This window comes from Vanellus vanellus (genome assembly GCF_965231255.1).
Source record: "Vanellus vanellus genome assembly, chromosome: 2".
NCBI lineage: Eukaryota > Metazoa > Chordata > Aves > Charadriiformes > Charadriidae > Vanellus > Vanellus vanellus.
This window is the reverse complement of record NC_138906.1, coordinates 170,207,462-170,224,969: the sequence shown is the minus strand read 5'-3', so window position 1 is coordinate 170,224,969 and position 17,508 is coordinate 170,207,462. Positions and strand designations below refer to the sequence as shown.

The 17,508-nt window shown below is 62.4% G+C and overlaps 1 protein-coding gene across 1 annotated transcript in view; it reads left to right on the top strand.

The window, feature by feature from the left end:
* The window catches only part of MROH1 (maestro heat like repeat family member 1), a 67,175-nt gene that overhangs the window by 12,145 nt on the left and 37,522 nt on the right, over nucleotides 1-17,508 (top strand). Inside the window, exons 7-20 of the mRNA XM_082478966.1 lie at nucleotides 2,202-2,353; nucleotides 2,878-3,018; nucleotides 4,804-4,896; nucleotides 7,136-7,214; nucleotides 9,006-9,119; nucleotides 9,420-9,493; nucleotides 10,929-11,048; nucleotides 12,532-12,642; nucleotides 13,730-13,874; nucleotides 14,001-14,041; nucleotides 14,623-14,764; nucleotides 15,509-15,561; nucleotides 16,268-16,375; nucleotides 16,953-17,072. Of these exons, the coding sequence (XP_082335092.1) occupies nucleotides 2,202-2,353; nucleotides 2,878-3,018; nucleotides 4,804-4,896; nucleotides 7,136-7,214; nucleotides 9,006-9,119; nucleotides 9,420-9,493; nucleotides 10,929-11,048; nucleotides 12,532-12,642; nucleotides 13,730-13,874; nucleotides 14,001-14,041; nucleotides 14,623-14,764; nucleotides 15,509-15,561; nucleotides 16,268-16,375; nucleotides 16,953-17,072 (1,493 nt within the window). The remainder of the gene's footprint in view (nucleotides 1-2,201; nucleotides 2,354-2,877; nucleotides 3,019-4,803; nucleotides 4,897-7,135; nucleotides 7,215-9,005; nucleotides 9,120-9,419; nucleotides 9,494-10,928; nucleotides 11,049-12,531; nucleotides 12,643-13,729; nucleotides 13,875-14,000; nucleotides 14,042-14,622; nucleotides 14,765-15,508; nucleotides 15,562-16,267; nucleotides 16,376-16,952; nucleotides 17,073-17,508) is intronic.

Sequence of the window (17,508 nt, the reverse complement as noted above, 5' to 3'; positions counted from 1 at the left end):
GTCGAGCTTATGCTCGGCACAGGACCTGGAGAACTGGCGTGCCCTTGAGTCATCGTGCATCCTCGGGGGCCGTGTCAGCGTCTCCGTCCCACTGGCGTGAGGGATCAGGCGCAGCCGGGCGCCGGAGTCCCCAGCCGATGGGGGACCTTCTCACCCTCTACAAGTACCTGACAGGAGGGGGCAGCGAGGGGGGGGGTGACCTCTTCTCCCTGGTGACCAGTGACAGGACGAGAGGAAATGGGTTCAGGTTATGCCGGGGGAGGTTTAGATCGGGTATTAGGAAACATTTTTTCACTGAAAGGGTTATCAAACACTGGAGGAGGCTGCCCAGGGAGGGGGGGGATTCGCCATCCCTGAGGTGTTTAAAAAAAGGGTAGAGGTGGTACTTGGGGACGTGGTTTAGAAGTGGTTTTGTCCGGTTAGGGGAAGGTTGGGCTTGATGATCTCAGAGGGCCCTTCCGGCCTCAGCGATTCCATGATAGCGTGGGCACTGCTGAGACCGCACCGGGCGGTGGTTGTGCCAGGAACGCTGTGCTCCTCCGTTGCGTCTTGCTGCGGGGCCAACCACTTGTTCCCTCCAGTCTCCCGTCTTCTGCCACGATCTTACTGCGGGGAAGACTCCTCCCCGGGGTGTCGGGGGGGGTGTGTTTCTTCACCCCGTTAGTGCAGGATATGGCTTGTGAGGTCTCCCTCCCCGGAGGAGCTGAGCTGGCTCCCGCATTCTGGCAGGAGTGGGGGCGCCGTGGCCAGGGAGGGACGACAGCTCAGTCCCGTGGGTATCCCATGGGTATCCCATGGATGCAGCAGCCCCTTCCCTGCGGTGCTCTTCTCCAGGCTGACCCCCCCACCTCTCCCAGCCCTTCCTCCCAGCAGAGGGGCTCCAGCCCTCCCAGCATCTCGGGGGCCTCCTCTGGCCCCGCTCCAGCAGGTCCATGTCCTTCTGATGCTGGGACCCCCCGAGCTGGAGGCAGCACTGCGGGGGGGTCTCCCCAGAGCAGAGCAGAGCAGAGCGCAGCAGAGGGGCACAACCCCCCCGGCCCTGCTGGCCACGCTGCTGGGGATGCAGCCCGGGATGCCGGGGGCTCGCTGGGCTGCCGGTGCACGTTGCCGGCTCCTGGCCAGCTTTCCCCCCCCAGCCCCCCCGAGCCCTTCTCCTTGGGGCTGCTCTCCATCCCTCCGTCCCCAGCCTGTGCTGGGAGCGGGGGCTGCCCCCACCCCGGAGCAGGACCCTGCGCTTGGCCTGGCTCAGCCCCGGGAGCTTCGCACGGGGCCACCTCTCAGCCTGCCCCGGTCCCTCTGGGCTTCCTTCATTAAGGAATGGCTAGTGAAGGGTGAGGGAGCTGGAAGAGCCTTGCTGTGCGGTAAGGGTCTAAGGAAGGGAGCACACACGTGCCCCTGGCAGCACGGGGAGGGGAAGGAGGGTCCATGCAGACGCACTCCGGTGTCTGGGGGTCCCGGGGACGGGGCTGGAGGGAGCCGAGGGCCGGGCAGAGGCATGCACTGGGGCTGTGGGTCGGACGGGGTGGCCGTGCAGGGTTTGCAGTGAGCAAAGCCTCCCAGGACTGCCTGCGTAGGGCCGGTACAGGGATGCTGCTTGGGCAAAGCTGCCCAGGAACCCTGTAAAGCCCTGAGGAACACCATGGAGAAGGCTTCCTCGGGGGAGGAGATGGAAGATGGGTAACCCCTGGGGCCAGCTGAGCCTTGCGCCCGAGCCAGCGCGCGTACCTTTACACAAACACGCTCCTGTCGCCGGTCCAATTCGCAAGAGGAAAAATAGCACGTGCTGACACGCAGTGCTCGCTGGCCCAGGGACCGGACAAACGCGTTGAGGTGCCCCTGCGAGGCTGTGGCTCTTGGCCACCCTGGCTGCTAACGAACGCGTAGAAATAAATGACCTGGGTGGCAGATCCAGGCTCCCCCGGGGGTCCGTGGAGCTGGGACCCTGGGGTTGGTTATACCAGCCCTGGCCCGGGAAGCGCAAAGCAGCGTGTGTGTCTGGCGTGGCCGCCTGCCAGCATCCCTCGTAGCCAGGGCACCTCTCGGGGAGTCTCTCAGCCCACCAGGGAGAGCCCCGGTGCATCTGCTACCCCTTGAGATGCTGCCTGGTAAAACAGCACGTCAGCCATCTGCTTTCGGCAGGGGCTAAAACAAACACTGTCTGGTACGCGTGGAAAAATCTAACCACGCGATCTGTCTCCCAGCCCTGCAGCACTTCAGCGAGAGCATCCAGGAGTACTTGGCGAACTTGGACAAGGCCCCAGACCCCACGGTCAGGAAGGACACCTTCTCAAACGAGATCTTCAGTGCGTACGAAGTGCTCTTCAACAGCTGGCTGCAGCACCGGGAAGCCAAGGTGGGGGGACGGGGGGCACGGCGGGACCCCCCTGGGTGCAGAGGGGGGGCTGTTGGTCCAACGTCGGTCTTGCAGCATCTCAGCTGTGCCCTCCTCTAAGGAGGCGGCCCCCAGAAGAGCAAGCCCCTGGCTCTGATTTGGGGCTGGATGCTTTTCTCCTGGTGCCCCACAGCTCTGCCGGGTTCCCTCTGTCCTCGTGCCCCGTACGTAACGCGTGCAGAGCGGGTCGCTTGGTCCCCCTTGATGGAAAGCAGAGCATGGGGTGCTTCTGCAGCCCGTCTGGGCATCTGCCGCAGCTGGGAGACGCCTTCTGCAGGCACGGGGGATGTATTTAGGCATCCCCCTTCTCTGCTGAGCACCCTTGCGCTTAGACTGGCAAAGCCGTGCGAAATGCTGTCCCCACCTCCGCTCAGTGGCTCCTCGAAGCGTCAGGAAGAGCAGCTCCGTAGCAGCGGAGTGATGCTGTGGTGGGCCTGTCTGTCCAGGGTTTGACCACGCTGTTAACGCACGATCTCTCCCCGCAGCTGAGACTGGCCGTGGTGGAGGCTATGGGACCTATGAGTTACCTGATGCCCAGTGAAAAGCTGGAGGAGCAGCTCCCTAAGCTGATTCCGGGCATCCTCGCCCTCTACAAGAAACACACGGAGGCCTTCTACATATCCAAGGTAAGCGGCTCTGAGCGCTGGTGTCGCTGGCCGAGGACCTGTCCCCGACCCTATTGACCGGGAGCCTCGCTGGGGCTCGGGGTGGGTAGCGTTGTGGCGTAGCGTCACTCTGCCCACCGGCACGGCTTGGGCTGCGGTTTGGCGGTGCCAACAGCTGTCCGGGAATGCGGGAGGGACGATGCTGAGCAGCAGCTTTGCCCGTCCCGGAGAGTGGCATGCGGTTGCATGGGAAAGCGGCAACAGCAAAGTGCTCTTAGTTGTTACCTTATCGATGGTGTCATGCAGCTCATGCCATACCTCTGCCCATCCGTGCTGGGGTGTGACTGCCTTTTCCCCGCGAGATTCACAGCATCCCAGACTGGTCGGGGTTGGAAGGGCCCTCTGGAGCTCCCCCAGTGCCACCCCCCGCCAGAGCAGGGGCACCTCCAGCAGTGGCACAGGACACCTCCAGGCGGGTTTGGAATGGCTCCAGAGGGGGAGACTCCCCCCCTCTCTGGGCAGCTGTGCCAGTGCTCTGCCGCCCGCACGGGAGAGAAGTCCCTCCTCAGGGTGAGATGGAACTGCCCATGGTCACGTTTGTGCCCGTTCCCTCTTGTCCTGTCACTGGGCACCACTGAACAAAGACCGTTCCCATCCCCCGGCACCCGCCCTTGAAGGACTGATAAGCGTTGATAAGACCCCCCCTCAGCCTTCTCTTCTCCAGACTGAACAGCCCCACGTCCCTCAGCCTCTCCTCAGCAGAGAGATGCTCCACTCCCCTCATCATCTCCACAGCCCTTTGCTGGACCCTCTCCAGCAGTTCCCTGTCCTTGACCCGGGGAGCCCCAAACTGGACACAGTGCTCTCCACCGGGGCAGAGCAGAGGGGGAAGATGACCTCCCTTCACCTGCTGGCCACACTCTGCTTGATGCCCCCCAGGATGCCATTGGCCTTCTTGGCCACCAGGGCACATTCCCTCTCCCTGCATCACGATGAAGGGATGGGGGATGAAGGGGTGGAGGGCAGCCCTGCCGAGAAGGACTTGGGGGTGCTGGGGGGTGACTAGACTGGATGCCCTTTAAAGGTCCTTTCCAAACCATTCTCTGATTACGGAATCGCGGAGTTTCAGAGTTGGACGGGACCTCTAGAGATCACCCAGCCCCACTCCCCCGCCAAAGCAGGATTGCCCGGAGCACATCCCTCAGGACTGCATCCAGGCGGGTCTTGAACATCTCCAGCGAAGGGGACTCCCCCCTCCCTGGGCAGCTGTGCCCGTGCTCTGCCACCCGAACCGTAAAGAAGTGTGTCCGTGTGTTTGAACAGAACTTCCGATGTTCCAACTTGTGCCCATTGCCCCTCGTCCTGTCCCTGGGAGCCACTGTCTGGAGCCTGGCTCCATCCTCCTTCAGCCCACCCTTTGGATACTTGTGAGCATGAATAAGGTCTCCCCTCAGCCCTCTCTTCTCCGGGCTAAAGAGTCCCAGCGCTCTCAGCCTTTCCTCATACGGGAGATGCTCCAATCCCTCCATCATCTTAGTTGCCCTTCGCTGGACTCGCTCCAGCAGTTCCCTGTCCCTCTTGAACTGGGGAGCCCAAAACTGGACACAGTATTCCAGTTGTGGCCTCCCCAGTGCAGAGCAGAGGGGGAGAATGACCTCCCTCGACCTACTGGCCACACTCTTCCCTGTGCAGCCCGGGATTCCATTGGCCTTTTTGGCAACAAGGGCACATTGCTGGCTCAGGGGTAATTTACTGTCTACTACTGATTCCGTGATTCTAACTCCGACCCCGTCTCCTGCTGAGCAGAGCCTCTGCCAGATCCTGGAAGCTTCTGTCAACATCGGCAGCCGCAGCCTGGACGTGCAGCTGGACTCTCTCCTGGGCACCCTGCACCCCCAGGTAAGGGCTGGGCAGAGCGCGGCCGCCCTCGGCGGGTGCCGGAGGGGGAAGGTGGGCTTCTTGTGAGCTGTAACGCTGGAGCCGGGCCGGAAGCTCCGTCTGCGGGGCTCAAAGCTTCCCCCGGACCGGGCTGAGGTTGGGGCGTGCAGCCTGCTCGGCTTTTCTGTCCCTTGGTCGTGCCCCTCTGAGGCTCACGGCTTCACCGCCGCTCACCAGCGGTGCTGCCAGCCCGCGGCGGCTGGTGTCTGCCGGATCGAAGGAGTCACGGGCACTGCCGGGTTGTCTGAGGGCAGAGCAGCTCTGACTGCGCGGTTACGCAGCAGTTTGAAAACGAATGCCTCAAAATCAACCGACCTTTTGGAAAGTTTGCTCTTCGGGAACTAGCGAGGGCATGGTCTCGCCGCCGAGCAGTGGCCCTGCAGCAGCGCGCGGGAGCACTTCTTGGGCTGCCGCGGCCGGACTCCTCCCCAGCCCTCCTTCAGCCGCAGCGGCGTGAGGTCCGTCGTGTTACTACACTCTGTAAATCACACCGATCGCAGGGCTGAACGCCTTTTTTTTAATACTTCGTGGGCTGTGAGTCTTGGAAGTGTCCGGCAGAGAGAGGCTGTCCTTTAAAATACACGCTTTTCCAAAGTGATGCATAACAACGGAATACAGTAACGGGGCCGTTTGTGGGAACTGCTTCTCAGTGGTGGGCTTCAATGGGCAAATGCTGCAGAGGGGCAGCTCGGGGGCTGCGGGACGGGGCTCCCACAGAGTCCCAGAGTGGTGGGGGCTGGAAGGGCCCTCTGGAGCTCCCCCAGTGCCACCCCCCGCCAGAGCAGGGGCACCTCCAGCAGTGGCACAGGACACCTCCAGGCGGGTTTGGAATGGCTCCAGAGGGGGAGACTCCCCCCCTCTCTGGGCAGCTGTGCCAGTGCTCTGCCGCCCGCACGGGAGAGAAGTCCCTCCTCAGGCTGAGATGGAACATCCTGTGGTCACGTTTGTGCCCGTTCCCTCTTGTCCTGTCACTGGGCACCACTGAACAAAGACCGTTCCCATCCCCCGGCACCCGCCCTTTGGGGATTGATAAGCGCTGATAAGACCCCCCCTCAGCCTTCTCTTCTCCAGACTGAACAGCCCCACGTCCCTCAGCCTCTCCTCAGCAGAGAGATGCTCCAGTCCCCTCCTCATCTCCACAGCCCTTTGCCGGACCCTCTCCAGCAGTTCCCTGTCCTTCTTGACCCGGGGAGCCCCAAACTGGGCACAGTGCTCCAGATGTGGCCTCACTGGTGCAGAGCAGAGGGGGAGGATGACCTCCCTCCACCTGCTGGCCACTCTCTTCTTGATGCCCCCCAGGATGCCATTGGCCTTCTTGGCCACCGGGGCACATTGCTGGCTTGTGGCCATCCTGTTGTCCCCCAGGACTCCCCGGTCCCTTTCCTCAGAGCGCTCTCCAGCAGGTCAGCCCCCAACCTGTACCGGTCCATGGGGTTACTCCTCCCCAGGTGCAGTACCCTACACTTGCCCTTGGTGAACTTCATCAGGTCTCTCTCTGCCCAACTCTCCAGCCTGGCCAGGTCACGCTGTACGGCGGCACAGCCTTCCAGCGTGTCAGCCACCCCTCCCAGTTTCCTGTCACCAGCCAACTCACTGATGGTACACTCCATCCCTTCATCCAGGTCATTGATGAATATATTGAACAGGACTGGAGCCAGTACTGACCCCTGAGGGACACCACTCGTTACTGACCTCCAACCAGACTCTGCACCACTAACCACAACCCTCTGAGCTCTATCTGTCAGCCGGTTCTCACACAGCAGCTCTGGCTCCGTTGCAGACCCAAGTGTCTTTTTTGGCAGAGCGGAGTAAGCAGATGCGCGTTGTCCTTGCTGCAATGTAAATTGAACGAAGAGCCTGAATTATTTTAATAGCACCCGGAAGGGTTGACTCATTTTGAAGAGGTTCCAGAGGAGGCGGCCGGCGGTCCCGGCTGGGCGGTGGGACACGTTTAAACAGCTCCTGAGCAGGCGCCTCGTTCCCGAGCGGTCTCCCTGAGATGACTCAACCCGCTGCGGGTGCAGGCAGAGCTCAGCTCTGGGCATCCGTGTCGTGGGATGCTGTCACCCACCAGCCCAGGGCTTCGTCTGTCCCGAATCTCAACGCCGCGCCTGTGCCGAGCACCGCTCTGCCTCTCCAGGGCCGGGTCTGCAGCCTGCCCCGGCGCTCGTTCCCCTGACCGCAGCTTTGTCTCCAACAGATTTGTTCTCCTGCGGATCCATCTGTCCCCCTGACTGTTAAAAATCACACTGAGGTTCTTCGATGCTTCACCGTCCTGGGTAAGGGATGACGCGGCGTGGCTGTCCCAAAGGCTGCTGCGCCGGCGGGTCAGAGCCCTGGGAGAGGTGTGGTGGTTCTCCCGGTGCTTCGTGGTCCGCTCCAAGGAGTTTGTTCCCCCTGGTCTCGGCTGGGCTTGGGGGATGCTGTGGACACCTCTTAGCTGTGCGGGGAGATGGGAGGGAGGGGAGGGTGCTGGTTGCTGTCCTGGCTCTCGCCTGTGGCATCAGGCGTGCAGAAGGCACTAGCGTTGCGTGTCCCTAAAGGCTGGCGTCCAGGGAGAGCATCCCTCGCTGGAGCTCTTTGAGGAGGAGCGTGGGGCCAGCTCCATTACCCCTGGAGTTCACCGCTGGCTCAGGTCCCCTTCCAAGGACCTTCCCAAAGGCGCCCGCCTCCGTTTCAAAGGTTTCCTCGGAGCCTTTTGAGCTGTACCAGCTCACCGAGACCTCTCCAGGTTCTGCAGCGTACGCCGTGCCTGTGGTCAGGGGCGGTAGATGTAGTTTGGCTTTGGGGGTTACCCTGCTCCTCCATCCTCCTCGTTGCCATATGTCGTGTACCGCTAGTGCAGTTGTTATTCCGGGTTACCGCAGATGTTCAGGGCACAGTGGGGTCCCCTGTGGCCGGACTGGGCAGGAGATGTGGGCTGACCACAGCATCCCGGAGTGGTGGGGGCTGGAAGAGCCCTCCAGAGCTCCCCCAGTGCCACCCCCCACCAGAGCAGGGGCACCTCCAGCAGTGGCACAGGACACCTCCAGGCGGGTTTGGAATGGCTCCAGAGGGGGAGACTCCCCCCCTCTCTGGGCAGCTGTGCCAGTGCTCTGCTGCCCCCACAGGAGAGAAGTCCCTCCTCAGGTTGAGATGGAACTGCCCATGGTCACGTTTGTGCCCGTTCCCTCCTGTCCTGTCACTGGGCACCACTGAACAAAGACCGTTCCCATCCCCCGGCACCCTCCCTTGAAGGATTGATAAGCGTTGATAAGACCCCCCCTCAGCCTTCCCCTCTCCAGACTGAACAGCCCCACGGCCCTCAGCCTCTCCTCAGCAGAGAGATGCTCCAGTCCCCTCCTCATCTCTGCAGCCCTTTGCCGGACCCTCTCCAGCAGTTCCCTCTCCTTCTTGACCCGATGGTGTGTACGTTCCCCGCCTGCACGTGGAGCTCCGTGGCTGTTGCCCTGCCTCCCCTGACCTTGGCTGCCCTCACCCCACGGCTGTGGCACAGACAGAAGCGTGTGCCACTGTCAGGAACAGAGCAGCGGTGTGACGAGCTGCTGCTGAGTCACGGTTGGGTGATGTCCCTTTCTGCTCGTGTCCGTGAAGGCAAACCTGCGGCCGCGCTGCCTTTGCCTGAGCGATGTTCAGGCTCCCCGGGCTCGGGGCAGCCCATCCCTCCCCAGACGTGCCTCTCAAGTGCCCAAGAGTGTTGCTCCAATTTCAGCATCCGTAGGCTGGTTTTATTTTTAACAATCAAAATGTTTTGACAGACGGGGCAGCGCTTGTTGGCAGGTATAATTTAAACTCCTTCAGCTCCCTGGAGAGCGCAGGAAATGTGCCGAAAGCGCTGGAGAAAAGCTCAGGTCTGGATGCGAAGAGTAGGATGGGCCGGTTAGCCGGGCTCGTGGGCTGGCGTGGCGGCAGGCGAAGCCCCTGCCGCGTGTACGCCACATCGCCCCTGGGGACGTGCAGGGTGGGATGCGCCCGCGGAGGGGATGCGGTGCCTGCATCCCGAATCTCGAGGCTGCGTGCCATCCCCGGGGCGCTGTGCATCCATGACCGGTTGGTTTGGCTCCCCGCAGCCTGCTCCTTCCCTGACCGCGTGCTGGCCTTCCTCCTCCCCAAGCTGGAGAGCAGCAACGAGAGGACCCGTGTGGGGACACTTCTCATCATGAGGCAGATCATCAACAGCGCCCGTGAGTACCAGGATCTCGAAGCAGGAAGGTGCGGAGGGGCTCCAGAACAGGGTTCCTTCCTCCCATGGGTGCCTTTCCATGGGTCCCCTCGTTCCCCTGCTGGGACCTGGGATGAGACAAGCCCACCCGTGGCTGCAGGGTCAGGGGAGGAGGAAACCAGCCTGGTGGCCCAGCCAGCTGGGAAGGGGACAAGGGACATAGCCCTCCCTGTCAGGGAAGGAGGATGTTTGGGATCAGCAGCTCTGTCCTTGGCGACTCAAGAGCATCACCGAGCTTCAGAGCCTGTCTTCTTTCTTTCAGCCTCTCAAATGGAGATTAAAAAGCCCTTTATTCTTTCATCTATGAAACTTCCTCTGCAAGACAGCAATAATAAGGTAAGCTGAGCTTCTGCGCTTCCACGGGGTACTTCAGGGGTGAGGGTTTATTTCTGGGGCCACACACAGCCACGTCACCGACCTTTGCCGGCCCGGCTGTCCTCTGCTGCCTCCTCCTCTTGCTCCTCTCTCTCCTGGCTGGGGTTTTGGCAGTTCTGCCAACAGGACCAGGAGATACTCAGCAAGTTTGTGGACAGGCTGGGGATGGAGGGATGGAGAGCAGCCCCAAGGAGAAGGGCTCGGGGGGGCTGGGGGGGGGAAAGCTGGCCAGGAGCCGGCAACGTGCGCTGCCAGCCCAGCGAGCCCCCGGCATCCCGGGCTGCATCCCCAGCAGCGTGGCCAGCAGGGCCGGGGGGGGTTGTGCCCCTCTGCTGCGCTCTGCTCTGCTCTGGGGAGACCCCCCCACAGTGCTGCCTCCAGCTCGGGGGGTCCCAGCATCAGAAGGACATGGACCTGCTGGAGCGGGGCCAGAGGAGGCCCCCGAGATGCTGGGAGGGCTGGAGCCCCTCTGCTGGGAGGACGGGCTGGGAGAGGTGGGGGGTCAGCCTGGAGAAGAGAAGGCTCCGGGGAGACCTGCGAGCCCCTTCCAGTGCCTAAAGGGGCTCCGGGAGAGCTGGGGAGGGACTCTGGGTCAGGGGGGGCAGCCGTGGGACGAGGGGGAGCGGTTTGACGCTGACAGAGGGGAGACTGAGAGGAGATGTGAGGAAGAACTTGTGGGCTGTGCGGGCGCTGAGCCCCTGGCGCAGGGTGCCCCGAGAAGCTGTGGCTGCCCCATCCCTGGGGGTGTTCAAGGCCGGGTTGGACGGGGCTGGGAGCGACCTGGGCTGGGGGGAGGTGGCCCTGCCCAGGGCAGGGAGGGACTCGGTGGCCTTTAAGGTCCCTTCAACCCAAACTGTTGGGTGATTCTATGGTTCTGTACCCTCCCAGTAACGGGGAGCACACGGGGACTCATTTCCCGTCCGTGTGCTGTGCAGAGAGCGCGTCTCAGCAGGGAGCACTGCCGCTGTGCAGCGCGGTCCTGCCTGAAGCCCCGTGTGTAAGGAAAATGCCCGGCGCTGCCAGGAGCACCATGCTGCTGGTGGCGCAGCTCACGCCATCACAGGGTGCGTCCCACTTGCAGAACACAAACTTTGCCTTGCCAGACATAACCGTACGGGGCCTCTGTGCCGTCCCCTCTGGACACGAGCGGTGGGCAGCTCTCCCCGCTGTCCTGTGCGGTGCCCGGCTGCTGCTGGCAGAGCCCAAAACCAGTCGAAGGGCTGTGTAAGACCTGTTATAACGTTCCCCACTGAAGACGAGGAGGTGGCGAAGGGCAGCTGTGAGGGGGACCCTGCAGCAGGCAGACCCCCCTGCTCGCAGGTTCTCCCCTCCGCCCCACACCGATCCAGGAGATCCTGTGATTCTGTGATGCTGTGATGCTGCTCTGCCCGTGCAGGTGAAGCGGGCCGTGGTGCAGGTGATCAGCGCCATGGCTCACCACGGCTACCTGGAGCAGCCCGGCGGGGAGGCGATGATGGAGTTCCTCGTCCGCCAGTGCGCCCTTCCCTCGGATGCGGTAAGCACATCCCGGGGGGGTAAAACCCCTAAAGAAAAGTACCTGGGTGGGACCGGGCAGGTCCCCGTCTGTAGCTGTGTGCACAAGAATTACTAAACATAGGAATTACTATTACAATGTAAGAATTATTATTATAACAGCAGAAGGACACGGACCTGCTGGAGCGGGGCCAGAGGGGGCCCCCGAGATGCTGGGAGGGCTGGAGCCCCTCTGCTGGGAGGACGGGCTGGGAGAGGTGGGGGGGTCAGCCTGGAGAAGAGAAGGCTCCGGGGAGACCTCCGAGCCCCTTCCAGTGCCTAAAGGGGCTCCGGGAGAGCTGGGGAGGGACTCTGGGTCAGGGGGGGCAGCCGTGGGACGAGGGGGAGCGGTTTGACGCTGACAGAGGGGAGACTGAGAGGAGATGTGAGGAAGAACTTGTGGGCTGTGCGGGCGCTGAGCCCCTGGCGCAGGGTGCCCCGAGAAGCTGTGGCTGCCCCATCCCTGGGGGTGTTCAAGGCCGGGTTGGATGGGGCTGGGAGCGACCTGGGCTGGGGGGAGGTGGCCCTGCCCAGGGCAGGGGGGGACTCGATGGCCTTTAAGGTCCCTTCAGCCCAAACCATTGGGTCATTCTATGATTTCGGCAGCCCAAGTCTCTGGACACAGCGTAGCCTGCAGAATGCTCCCATCCGGCCTCTGGCCACCACTGTCCTCAGCGGAGCGGTGCAGCCGGCAGAAGCCTCTGTGCTTTGCTTCGCTTCACCTGCGGCCTCTCGACCCTGAACCCTCCCCAGGGCAGCCCTTTCTCTAGGACCAAAGTGTCCAAACGCACTGCACCCTCATAGTTCTGTCCCAGTGCAGGCTCCGCTCCCCGGACCCTCAGGATGTCCCTCTTGCCGTCCCCACCGCCCCAGCGCCAACGCAGCAGCACCGCGGCTTCCTCCCCGTCTTTCCTTCGATGGCGTGTTGCGGCTCCTGCCTCTGGAGCAAGGAGGAGCTGGGGGTAAACCTCAGGAGCAGGAGAGGTGTCGTTGGGACAAGCTGTCCCTGCCTCTCCCTGCATCCGAAGGATGCCAGCCGGGACCTGGGGGCTGTGCTGGCACGACCTCCACCTCCTGCTGGCTCCATGCCATCCTCGTAGCCAGGCTGGCTCAGGCTGATGCCCTCTTGGTGGGGGTAGCTTGGCTGCCTCCAGCCCCACTTGTCCAGCTGGGCTATAGAGACACGGGCACAACTAAAACCACCCCGGGGCTCATCCCGTTTTCCCTCAGAGAGGAGCAGGGGCCATGGTTTGGGCTGCAGGAGCTCCGCAGCCCCTCTGAGCTCCGTGGGTAGAGCTGGAGGTGGGCCACGAACCAGAAGGTTGTCAGGTTCTTCCCGTCGCTTCCAGCCCACTCTTTGCCAGGCGTGCCGCCTCGATGGCTTGGGAAACGTGTCCGCTGAGGGTGTCCCCCAGAGCTGCTCCCCGCTGCCTCCGGTGCTGACCTGCGCTTTTCCTCTCCTCCAGCAGCCCAAAAAGCAGCCGCCGGATGCCGATGACCTCACTAGTGACAGCGTCCAGAGCATCAGCGTCAATACGCTCTTTCTCCTTAGCACCACCGTTGACAGGATGAACAATGTGAGTCTGCCCAGTTGTTTCCACTTCTGTGGCGGTCGGGGCTGGTCCCAGAGCTGTGGTCCGTGCACCGTGTGCTGGGAGTCCTGCGCTGCCCTCGGCACAGCCCGCACCACCCCTGCGACGTGCGGGATGACCCGTCTGCTGGGCGGGATGCGTTGTCACCGCTCCCAACCCTTGCACGAGCTATTGCCGCTATCTCCGTCCCTCTGAGAGCGAGGTGGAGGTTTGGTTTGGGAAGCTGTCCTCCCAAGGACCCACGTGTACCCTCCCCGCGAGCTTCTCTGAGGCTGGAGCAAGGCAGTGGTGCCGGATGTCCTCCATTTAAGAAAGACATGGACCTGCTGGAGCGGGGCCAGAGGAGGCCCCCGAGATGCTGGGAGGGCTGGAGCCCCTCTGCTGGGAGGACGGGCTGGGAGAGGTGGGGGGTCAGCCTGGAGAAGAGAAGGCTCTGGGGAGACCTCCGAGCCCCTTCCAGTGCCTAAAGGGGCTCCGGGAGAGCTGGGGAGGGACTCTGGGTCAGGGGGGGCAGCCGTGGGACGAGGGGGAGCGGTTTGACGCTGACAGAGGGGAGACTGAGAGGAGATGTGAGGAAGAACTTGTGGGCTGTGCGGGCGCTGAGCCCCTGGCGCAGGGTGCCCCGAGAAGCTGTGGCTGCCCCATCCCTGGGGGTGTTCAAGGCCGGGTTGGACGGGGCTGGGAGCACCCTGGGCTGGGGGGGGACTCGATGGCCTTTGAGGTCCCTTCAGCCCAAACCATTGGGTGATTCTGTGAAAGGGAACACCCTGGGGCTGGAGCTCTGGAGCTGCAGGAGCAGAGCACAGGCAGCAGTTGGACTCAATGATCTTAAAGGTCTTTTCCAACCTAAATGATTCTCTAATTCTGTGACCTCTCTCATCCTGACCAAGAGCTATGGCTAAGGGGACTCGGGGATTTTCCCTGTCGGCAAAAGTCCTTTCACTGGCGTCTCCCCGTCCCGTCCCTCTCGGTCCCATGCTCCGGTGCAGGGTCTCCGTCCCGCAGCCGGGCTCTTTCCAGCTGCCCTGTGCCAGCAGGCACCGCGAGCACCGCGCTCTCCTCTTCCCCGCAGGTTCTCTGGCCGTACCTCCTGGAGTTTGTGACTCCCATACAGTTCACCAACGCCCTGACCCCGCTCTGCAAAAGCCTCATGTATTTGGCCATGAAGAAGCAAGAGGAGGGAGAAAACGCATCCCTGATCCGTTATGACCTGAACGGTCAGTGCCGGCCTCCCCCGGCAGACGTGGGGGCAGGCGAGCATGGGACTCGTCTGCCAGCCAAGGGGGCTTCGGGGGCGCTCGGTGGGCGATGCTGTCTTACGCTTTTTTCCCTTCTGTTTGTAGCAAACCTTCCTTCGCCCTATGCTCTAACGACGCGACTGCTGGTGAGTGGCCTGAAGGCAGAGCTCTCCCTTCCTCCGGTTACCGGCACAGCCGAAGAAACCGCCCTCCCTCCCCTGTCCCACATGGGCTAAGAGAAGCCGGCGCCGAGCCTGCCCCAGGCAGGGGGAATGCCCCATTTCACCTCGCTGCTCCAGGCAGAGGTGCCCGTATCCGGAACCACCGTGCACCTCTTGGGTTGGGCGCAGCCCCATCCCCTCCCGACGCGGGAGCGTCTCCGTGTCACTCCGAGTCCCTCTCAGACCCCCAGAGCTGTGTCCGTGGGGCGTGCTGCAGTGCGGGTCTCCAGCCGGTCCCACAGAAGCTCTTCCCAAGCCCGGGGGAGGCTGGGCTTTGCACCCCCTCGCCCAGGGATGGAACTGGGGTACGGAGAGATGTTCTCTCCTGGCAGCATTTCTCTGTCCCCAGCTGGAGCAAAAGGAGGAAGCTGTAGTTTCCTTGAGGTGTAGAGATCAGTCACCTCCAGTGTTGCATTCCTCTGGAGTTTGCTTCCTATTTTCTGACTCCCAACCTGCAGATGGCTTTCTCTGCTCTAACAGCCTTTGTTCCGTCCCCAACCTTCCAGGTTGTATCGTCCCAGCCGTACGCAGGAGACTGCCGGGGGATGGCCGCCCTGCGTCTGCTCAACGTACTGCATTACAGCGTCCACCCCGCGCTGGACCAGCTTTGGAGCAAGCAGGTTCCTCTCTTGGTGGAGCACATAGAAGGTAGGAAGGGGCTTCGTGCTCAGGAGAAACTCTGCTGGAGTCACCTTCTCCAAACTGGGCTGTGTGTGCCTGGACACTTGGGGGTGTCCCAGGAGCCCCTCTGCTGGGAGGACGGGCTGGGAGAGGTGGGGGGTCAGCCTGGAGAAGAGAAGGCTCCGCGCAGACCTCCGAGCCCCTCCCAGTGCCTAAAGGGGCTCCGGGAGAGCTGGGGAGGGACTCTGGGTCAGGGGGGGCAGCCGTGGGACGAGGGGGAGCGGTTTGACGCTGACAGAGGGGAGACTGAGAGGAGATGTGAGGAAGAAGTTGTGGGCTGTGCGGGCGCTGAGCCCCTGGCGCAGGGTGCCCCGAGAAGCTGTGGCTGCCCCATCCCTGGGGGTGTTCAAGGCCGGGTTGGACGGGGCTGGGAGCGAACTGGGCTGGGGGGAGGTGGTCCTGCCCAGGCCGGGGGGGACCCGATGGCCTTTGAAGGTCCCTCCAACCCAAACCGTTGGGTAATTCTATGAATAAGTACTGCCCGTGTGCCTGGTGCCCCTTGGGACATTGAAGCTCTCTGAAGAAGTGCCGTTTCCTATTTAATAGGGACTTTAATCACCACTAATTCCCACCAGGAGCGCCTTTGTGTCTCAGGCGGTTATCCCCGCTGTGTCAAGCGCAGCACACGCAGCGTTTGAAGTGCGCTCTGCCTCTGCTGCGGGATGTCCAGTGAGGGCGAGAAACGAGTCTAAAAAATGTGCTTTTCCCTAGAGAACACGGAGAAGTCCCTGTCCCAGAAGGAGTGGGAGGAGAAGCTGCTGCTGGTAAGGGTCCCTGTGCCGGGGAGGCAACGGGGCAGCGGGAGGGCAAGGGGCAACCAGCTCCGGAGGTCCCCTCGGCTGGGCTTTGCCGGGGCTTGGCGTGCAGGACAGCAGCACGGGCTGGGTCTCGCCTTCGCCCGCCCTGACCTTGGTGGCGGAGATGGTCACTCGTCGTCACGCCGCCAGGTCTCGCCACTTCGGAAGTGGAGATGCGGGTCAGTGCAGAGGGTGACTCGCCGTTCCTGCGGGGAGCGCTAAAAATGAGCTTTTGGGCTTGTTGGTGGGTCAGGGAAAAGCAGTCCCAGGAGTGTCTCCCCACTTAATTGGAGAGCCTTAAAATAGGGCATAGAGAAGCAATTAAAACCGGGCAGGGCTCATCCTGCTCCTCTCGTGGTGGCGGTGCTACTTGGGTGCAGTTTATCTCGGAAGAGACCTGACCCCGAGGAAAAAGGCACGTTTCTGGAGGGGGGGGAATGGCTGTGTGCTGGCAGGATCTGCTCCGGGGTGGGCAGTTGCCTTCCCAAGGGGGAAGCAGCCGTTCCCGGGCGGGTGCGTGCTTGCTCGGTGCAGACGAGGGTCCAGGTAGGTCTGACACAACCTCTCTCGCGGTGTTTTAGTTATTGTGCGGCTGTTGCCCCTCCCGGCTGAGGCTTAGCCCGCAGTGGGTTCGTTCGGCCGCCGGCGGCTGACGGCTCTTCCCTCCCCGCAGTTCCTCCAGGAGACGCTGGCGGCCGTTTCTGACAACGCGTGGATTTGCCATTTTGTGACGGAGATGTGCAGGCAGCTCAACAGCTACAACGGCTTCCTGACGGAGAAGGTGATGGTGCCGGGGGGGGATATCGGCGCGCTGGCGGTGCCCGTCCTGCCGCGGCGTGTTGGCAGGGGCAGGGCCGATCCAGCCCTCGCCGCTTTCCGAAAGCATGGTTCTGCCAGCAGCTTGGGGCTGGGAGAGGGGTGTCAGGAGGGGAGAAGGAAGAGCGGGAGGCTGGTGAGGTGGCTGGGCAGCCTGGAAAATGAAATACTGGTCAGTCAACAGCCAAATCACCGGCTCGAGAGGTCCCAGCCAGGCTGTGTCGCTCTGCCTGTGCTGGTGAGACCCAACTCATGGTCTCTGCGGCTTGCAGGACAAGTGAGCGAGAAGTGAGCTGAACCAGGCAGAGAGCTCTCTGGTGTGGAAGGAAAGGAACCAAATAAGCTCTAAGACTTCTGTCCCGGGGCACCCTGGTGCTCCGAGTGTCCCAGCTCTTACGAACAGGCTCTGTCCTGCTCCTTTGCTTCAGGGCACGCGCCTCCAGGGTGCTGCAAGGAGTAACCTGCACATGACCGAGCTCAGTCGGCCTCCAAGGGCTCGGCAGGGTTTCACGGGGTGGTAACGTTCCTCTTTGGTCTTCCAGAACTTCCTGTATAAATGCATCGGGACGACGCTTGGGGCGTGCACCAGCAAAGACCTCGTGCAAAAGCAGCTCCAGGAGCTCCTGGAAACAGCCAGATACCACGAGGAGGCAGAGAGAGAGGTGAGGAGGAGTTATGCCAAATATCTCAAGGGTCATCCTGGCGGACCGGGAGAGCAGTCCTACTGTGCTGACCTTCTCTTCCGGTCCCACCATGCCTGGCCTGGGCTTGTACCTGCTGGAGAACGGCTGTAGAGTAGGTTGCAGAATCTGGGTGAATGGGTCCAGAAACGTGAAGAGAGCCCATCTGCGAGAGGGCTCTGGAGCTGGGTGGGATGCAGGGGATGCCATGGGACACTGTCTCAAGTGACATGTGGACCCAGACTGGAACAGGGTGCTGTTTGCCAGCCCTGAACGTGGTGGCAGACCTGCTGCTTTGGGGCAATCATCACATCACCGGATGGGTTGGGTGGGAGGGGACTTTAAAGGCCATCCAGTCCCCCCCCCTGCCCCGGGCAGGGCCACCTCCCCCCAGCCCAGGTCGCTCCCAGCCCCGTCC